At 37.9% G+C, this 8,139-nt stretch overlaps 1 protein-coding gene and 1 long non-coding RNA gene across 3 annotated transcripts; both read left to right on the forward strand.

Annotated features, from left to right (window-relative positions):
* Window positions 1-1,444: 1,444 nt before the first annotated feature.
* LOC112168116 (inosine-5'-monophosphate dehydrogenase-like) lies at window positions 1,445-2,231 on the forward strand. Of its 2 annotated transcripts, none has more exons than XM_024305236.2 (2): window positions 1,445-1,950; window positions 2,147-2,231. In XM_024305236.2, exons 1-2 carry the CDS (start codon window positions 1,477-1,479, stop codon window positions 2,198-2,200), a joined length of 528 nt encoding a protein of 175 aa, XP_024161004.1. In that variant the 5' UTR covers window positions 1,445-1,476; the 3' UTR covers window positions 2,201-2,231. The 2 variants fall into 2 exon arrangements, with proteins under 2 accessions (XP_024161004.1, XP_024161005.1); XM_024305237.2 differs by having other exon boundaries at window positions 2,115-2,228.
* Window positions 2,232-3,567: 1,336 nt separating this feature from the next.
* Window positions 3,568-4,740, forward strand: LOC112201779. The gene is made up of 2 exons (XR_002936904.1): window positions 3,568-3,682; window positions 4,520-4,740. It is a non-coding gene; the product is annotated as an uncharacterized LOC112201779 (long non-coding RNA).
* The last annotated feature ends 3,399 nt before the right edge of the window (window positions 4,741-8,139 follow it).

The following is an 8,139-nucleotide window of genomic DNA, read 5'->3' on the forward strand; positions in this document are numbered from 1 at the left end:
CACAAGACCAGACATCTCATATGTTGTGAACTTGTTAGCTAGATATAGCTCTGCGCTAAAGCGACGTCATTAGATTAGTGTAAAAGATATCCTTCGGTACTTGAGATGTACGATTGATATGAGCTTGTTCTATTCCTATAGAGATATGATGGATTCAGACCCATCACACACCAGAATCACCGCCAACACTGGCTTGCGTCCAATATCCTTATCCCAAAACTACATGTGTTTTGGAAGGTTTTGCTGATATTGGGTATCTCTCTGACCCATACAAAGGTCATTCCCAAACTGGTTAAGTGTTCACCATAGGAAAAGACCGTGATATCTTGGAGGTCTACAGAACAGACCTTAGTCGCTATATCTTCGAACCATGCAGAGATTATTGCTCTTCACAAAATGGTTCTTGAATGTTTATGGATTGGATCTATAATTACTCATGTTCAAACAATTGTGGTTTGAAGTCTACCACAGATGAGCCTACGAGCATTTAGGATAATGCTTTTCATTTTAAACAAATGAAGCAAGGCTACATCAAAAGCGACAACAGACTCTCCTCAAGATCAAAGTAAACTAGGTTCAATCTGAGGACAGTATGGAAGACTTGCTCACTAAGTCATTCCCTAAATTCCATTTTCGAGAAACATGTTGGTAGCATCATTTGAGGAAGTTATCCGAACTCCAATGACTGTAGTCATCAAGGGGAGATGCAGACATCAGGGGGAGGTGTCTACATGTATGGTCTCGAATTGTGAATGGTGTGTTGTGCTCTTTTCACTACTACAAAAACTGCATCACACAACACCAATCACACAACGGAACAGAAATCATCTGTTGTGTGTTTAAGTAAAGTCTATTGTACAACGGTATTAGTGATGTTATGTTGTGTGAATGTCAACAAAATGATAACTTTTTTATCATAACTACATTGCACAACGGAATTAAGTATTTTCCGTTGTCTGAGTCTTAGAAAATTTAGCGGCAGATTTCCCTCCACTCTGGAGTCTTGGTTGCCTCTTGAAATCTGAAATTTGGGCTACTAGGCACAACGGTGCTTAAGATTTTCGTTGTGTGATTGAAAACCAGGTGCCAAATTTTGAGGAAGCTTACTTGAATGTCGCAAGCTGTAGAAATTAGACAACAGATTTAAGCCATTCTGTTGTGTGAAGAAGGAACATAGGCGGTAACATTTTGAGCCAAAATGTTGTAGGCGGCATGTTTCCCTCCGTGTTTCCAAATTTTGATTTTATGTACAGCACTCATACAACGGATGGTGAGCTTTCTGTTGTGGGAGTGACTTTGAGATTTTTTTTAAGTTTAATTGTCATGCCGCATCGTGTCCAAAAGAAAGAAGAAAACAAAACAAAATCTCAGAATAGCCTCAAAATACAAACTATCAACCCTCTCTCGACCCCCTCTCTCGACATACAAACTATCAACCCTCATAATAGCCTCTCCATCCCCTGCGTCTCCTCCCCCATGGACACAGTCACCGAGTCCCACATGGCAGTCTCCATGGCCGCCCTCGGCGGCATCGTCATCCTCCACTCCAACGCCGCCTCCTCCGACCAGGCCGCCATGGTCAGATCCGTCAAGGCCCGCCGCGTCCCCCTCCTCTCCGCCCCCGTCTTCATGTCCCGCGGAGACCGCATCCACAACAACGACGTTTTCGACCACGGCGCCAATCCCTACGTCCTCATCACCGAGTCCGGCGCCCCCAGCTCCAAGCTTTTGGGCTACATGGCGAGCCGTGATTGGGTGAAGCTGGCGAACAAGGAGGTCAAGATTTACGATTACATGGTTAGCTGTAAGGACATGGTTTTGCCTTGGAGCTCCGATTTGGGGAAGATTGAGGAGTTCATGGCGGATAAAGGCCGGGACGTGGCGGCGACGGTGAGGGACGACGAGGTTGTCGACGTTGTGGGGAAGGAGGACGTGGAGTCCATCAATGAGGTAGACCTCAGATTCTTTCTTTTCACCGGCGCCGAGTCCATCAATGAGGTAGACCTCAGATTCTTTCGTTTCTTCATGAATTTGGTGTGGGTCTTTTCTAAATTGGGTTTAATTACTTCTTTGAAGCATTGGAATTTAGGGATTTATTGATTCTTGAATTTTAGGGCTTCTTCAATCTTTGGATTTTGTGAATCAGTGTTTGTGGTTGTTCATCTTGGCACTGCGTTTTGGTAATGCTTGTTGCTTTTAGGCATTCGTCTTGGCTGCTCATCATCTCATTTTCTGTTCAACGAAGGTATGCTAGCTTCTTTATCATCGATCTTTGTCATCTCAGTACCATCAAGATTGCAATACTGCTCATAGAAAAAGTTTTTACAGTACGTTCTTTGGGTCTTCTTATGGCTTCACTGGCATATGGAAGGAAGCTCTTGAATGGGGTAAGGCAAAATTACACTTCTGTTTTGTGTTTAAAATTGCGTTCTGGTATTATGGTGTGCCAAAGGTTGCTTACCTATTTGTTTCTTGCAGCTTGTTATTTCGCTTTTGCTTCCATGTTTGATATTCTCTCAACTCAGACAAGCAATCATTGGGGAGAAAATTCTCGAGTGGTAAGAGCTATTTCTGCTGGTCCATGATTCCAATATCATTTTTCTATTTACCTCATCTTTGAAGTGGCAGTAACTTTCTTTGTATATACGATGTGAATATCTTTTGTTTCCTTACTTGAGCAATTCGAAGTCATGGAGTTCTTTTATTGCTTTTCAGATTTTGAAACTTGGTTAGAAGTTTTAGTAATGGTATCTAGTTTGACAAGAACTATCTTACTTTTTGCCACTATATATTTCGGAGCTGCGTACTTATGAATCCCTCCATGTTTCACATGCATCTTTAATTGCATTGACCGTTTCCTCTCGACTGTGTTCATTCCCGATGTCTTTAGATCAATAACTGGGATTTGAAGTTTGACACCATTTTCTGGTGCTTTGTTCTTTACAGTCTCTGGTGGGTGGATGAAAATTCTGGGAATCTTGGATACCTCAGAGTCTGAAAGCCCTTTGACACCAATTTTCAGGTCATCAAAAGCATACAATTCTTTTTATTTTTCTGCAGTACTGTATTCCTCATCTGCCATCTTAACTTTGTTGGTTAGTTGAGAGGTTTTGGCTGGAACTGTGTGAGAAGATGCCTAGGCCTTTTGCAGGTAAACAAGGTTTCACAAGGTGCATGGTTCTGTTTGTGAGTGAGGAAACTTGGAAACTACTGCCTATTTTATATGCAATGGAGAACGCAAAGTGATCCTACTCTTAACAAGGAACACTAACTCAGGTTCTTTTTTTCATATTTCATACTGTGAAAGTCGACTAATCAATTAATCTGCATATCATTATCTGATCACAAAGTTAAGAGGATTGATTCATTACTTTCATCCATTTATTGTAATTAGTATGTTGTCTTTCAATTCCAATATTATGTAAATCAAGCTTCTTACCTTAGATGGATGCACAGCTCTGATACCATAAAGAACAGACGAAGAAGATAGGAATTAAACTGATATTCGTGGGCTCACAAGGTATTTGGTTCTGTAACTGACAGAATACAATTTCACTGTCTCTAAAGGTTTATAATGGGGTTCTTTCTTGGTGGCATCCCTTGGTATATTGGAACTTTTATTTTACTTTGTGTGAGGGTGGACTACAGAGAAAAACCTGGATATGTTGCATGCACATTAGCAGTAAGTTTTCCTTCATTTCATTTTACGTGCTAACTGCTAAGTAATGTTTTCTAATCAAATATATCCCTGTATATTTATAACTGTGATTATTTTGTAATGATGGATTTCCAGAAGCAGTTTTCTTTGTTGTTTGCGTTTCCTCATAAGTACAGTTCCATGTTCATGAATTGGCAAATAGCTTTGATCTTCACGTTCTTGAATTTTGCCACCAAGGTTACAGAGTGGTTGTATGCGTATCTAGTTTTTGTTGATATTCTATTGAAACTCAGGATAAGCTTAATGATATAAGGGAATTTTGCATATATTATAGAAACTGGCATTTTGGATTAGAACATAGTGTTGATTATGATTGTTTGGAAAGTTTGTGTTCCAGTCAAGTTTGTTGTAGCGTGCAATTTGCCTGAACTTCTGGTAGTCCTTTAAAATTTGTGTGCTTGCAATATATATTGCAGCTGTATTTGTTCTGCTTGTTTGAAGCTACATACCATTTTAGGGATTTGTTTAATTAGTTCATGGCACCATATTCATATAATAGGACGGTTTAAACCTATCACGCAATGTGCACATCTTGCTACTTATGAGCCTTGTTAGTCGTAAGGGTAATTCTAGGTGCATGTCTGAGGTTTCCTGTTCTCCTCATGTCTGTTTGTGAAAGTAGAAAATGCGGTTGGAGGCATGCAACCCGTTTTTCTTTAGCTTATCCTGTATTCATCCCTTATCCAGTACTTAAATGTTTTCGTTTGTGAAAGTTGAGTGTATTCATCTTTCTTGGTTTCTCTAAAGTGAGGTTTTTATACATTTTGTGCCCTAACATGGAACTATATACTTCATTTTCAGTCAATTATTGCAGTGCTAGCTATCACTCTTGGCGTTACAAAGCGAACTCACAACTGGTGAGGATAATATGGACAACAAGCTTGATTCTCTGTTTGTACCTAGAATAGAAGCAGTTGGATGGCTATTGTTAAATTATACATATTGGTTTTTCTGTTGTTGCAAATTCTTGACAGAGTATTGGGTGTTTTGTATCTATAAATATGGTTTTCTGTTTCTCCAAACTTGAAAGCAACATTCACAGTATACTAACTTAGATGAATGTATGGATGATTGATAAATAGTAGCTCTTTTGGTACATGCTTGAATTAGAGTACTTCAGTACTTAATATATAGAGCATTATTTTTGTGCAAATATTCTAGGTAAATAATCGATAATGAACGAACAATAGTAAATTAAATTACGTTGTATGAATACGCATGTCGTCAGTCACACAACAAACCACTTATAATCACACAATAGTATCTATAAAATTATGTCGTCACATTAGTACTCACACAACAGAATAAATGGGTATCAGTTGTCCAATGTTAAATCACACAACGGTATAGAAACAATGTGTTGTATGACTTGTGAAGAATTCAACACTGAGCCTCACACATACAACAGTTACTTATGATACCTGTTGTGTGAAGGAACAACCAACAACAGTCGCCATATATTTCTGTTGTATGATAAGTTAACCAACAACAGCGTGTACTTACTTCTGTTGTCTGAGTGTTATTTTTCTGTTGTGTGAGAAGTTAACCAACAACAGCATGTGCTTACTTCTGTTGTCTGATCACCATCGAAAATGCACCGCATCCAATTTCTGGCATTGGCATGTGCAGAATTGGTGCAACGGTTATAAGCAATGCGTTGTGTCTATGATATTCAGATAACGGTGTTTCACCGTTGTGTGAGTGTGCTCATCACACAACATCGAGATAGACGACAAACATGGTCCACATCACACAACAGATTTCCACCGTTGTGTGATGCAGTTTTTGTAGTAGTGTTTTCCCCTTCGACCGAGGTTATTTTTGTCCTACTGGATTTTTGTTACTTGGCAAGGTTTTTAGCGAGGCAACGAGAGAAGCACCGCGTTTAGGCGACACAAGGGGGAATGTTTAAGTAAATCCTTATTTGTGTGTCTGGCCCAAACCTTAGGTTACTTGACCTAGTGGTAATAGGGTTTAATTAGAAGGATCTAGATATTCCTATTCAATGTATGATTACCTTTCCTTGTATGATTCGGATTCTATGCATTGTAATCCTCTATATAAAGAGACCCCTATTATCAATGAGAATACACAATGATTTTCTCTCAATCCCCATTCCTCTAAAACAAAAAATAAATTATGAGTCTCATATCAATGATTTTTTTTTTGTTTTTTTTTCTTAAAAGAAACTTAAATATATCAATTAATTAAATGAATGATTACAGTTGCTAAGAAGGAGATCTTGATCATAGCTGGAGCTATGATTAGCCGGCTATGGCTGCTAACAGGAAAACTTAATGTGAACACTGGTGCGTCTAAAGATGCACAACTTAAACCTTGCACTCAAATATCATCATTGGTAATATAGTGATCAAGCAAGAGTCATTACCTACTGAAGATTGTTCCTAAACTACTAATCAAATGTCACAAACTACTCAAAACTATGTTACTGAACAGTTAAAGAAAATAAATTAATTAACTAACCTAGACTCGATGATGGAATTTTCTGAAACGTTTACAGAGCATAAAAGACACATTTACTAACATTTACACAAAATTTCATAGGAATCGGAGTTTATTTGTTATATGAAATAATTCACGAAATAATGAACACAGAAAGTTAACAAAGCAGAAACAGATTTTATAACTTTAAAACTATTGATAGAAACAAAGCTCCTTCTCATTCTCCACCACCAACGACACTCAATCATATCAAAGCTCAGTTATGAAATCCAATTCTCAATTGAATTTACCCGAAGTTAACTCACAAGCTCGAATTAACCTATTACCCTTTCTCAGTTCCTCGTTAAGTGAATACAAGCTCAACACTTAATCTATTTCCGATTTTGCAACCTAGACACAAGCTCGCTAAGTTTAACATATCAAAATCATTAAGCAATAAAAGGGTTTGGATAAATCTAAGGTCACAAGTACATTGTAGTCTTGCTAAACCTAGGGTTTGAGTCGCATGTAATTCAAGAAAATATTTTGCTACTCAATTGGAATGAACACGTGACATATACGAATCTAGTGTTACTCCTAGCATTAGAACCCTAACCTATTCATTTAGTTTCGCACCTAACCAAACAAGTAAAGATTCATCTTGTAGACACGGTGAAACAAACACTTAATTGATACTATATTAAACCAAAAACTGAATTGTCATCAATATGAATGGAACATGTTTGGGGCTTTGAAATCGCCCCTAGCTACAAGAGTGTGTGTGTGTGTGTGTCTATATATATATATATATATATATATATATATATATATATAGCTAGTCATAGTCATGAATTCACTGAAAGCATACATCAAGAGAATTGAAAAGAAAAATAGAGATGAAAGGAGGTGAGATCATGGCTAGATGATGGCAAAAAGAAAGAACAACATCTTCTCTTCTGCGGCTCTCCTACGTCTAAACTAACGTCCCTCTTTTATTGCTTAGGTTAGGAGATTTTCACTTCTTTTCCTTTTAGGAATCAAGTAGCTTCTCCTCTAAGATTCCTAATAATTTTCACCCATAAAAATATGTCATATATCTCTAATAAATAGAGATATTCAGTTAATACTCGTCGTTGGGCTTCTAAAAGGAATTCAGGCCTCAAATCATGGATTTCCGTCAAAGTGTCAGATTCTCGGACTGCCCAACCTGCTGTACTAAATTGGTCATAACTTCTTTTAGAAAAATGATATGAACAAACCGTTAAAAGTCCAAGAAACTAGACATCCAAGGTTTTCCAAGCATGTACTGTCTGGTTCATGCTGAGTTGCTCTCAGCTTCATGTCAAAGTTGATTGATCTGCACAAACAAATTTACTGATTTAGCTTCCTTTCTTTTACTTTGCTCCATAGCACCTACAAAACATAAAAATAAAGTAAATGACTCAAATAGATAGAAAACTAGCTAAGAAAACATGAAGAAATCAATACAAAATCATACACATTTATGAGCTTATCAAACACCACCAAAACATGCAATACACTAAGTGGTTGAAGGATGCATACATGTAATTGTTTAGGAAATGTAGGATCATCTGCCTCAAATCTTCTTCTTTTCCCGCCACATGAGAAAATGAGGATTTTGCAATTGTGTTCATAAGGATTTGGGCATGTCCTACCATTGCTATTTGGTTTTGATTGTGAAGTCCTGATTACTTTATCATGATTTCATAGCGGGTTAACCCACGTGTGAACGTCTTGCTGTCACATGGGCTCTATGTTACCATATATAAGTTGTTCATGCATGTTGAGAATTTGAATCTCGCAGAAGAAAATGAGAACCTTGCAATTGTGTTTAAAGAGATTTGGGCTTCACAACCAAAACGAGGCCACACAGGCCCAACATTACCCAATATAAATTGTCCACACAAGTGTTAAAAAGTGAATCTCACATGAGAATGAGGACTTTACATGTAACGTCC

Source organism: Rosa chinensis, chromosome 5, assembly GCF_002994745.2.
Source record: "Rosa chinensis cultivar Old Blush chromosome 5, RchiOBHm-V2, whole genome shotgun sequence".
Classification (NCBI taxonomy): domain Eukaryota; kingdom Viridiplantae; phylum Streptophyta; class Magnoliopsida; order Rosales; family Rosaceae; genus Rosa; species Rosa chinensis.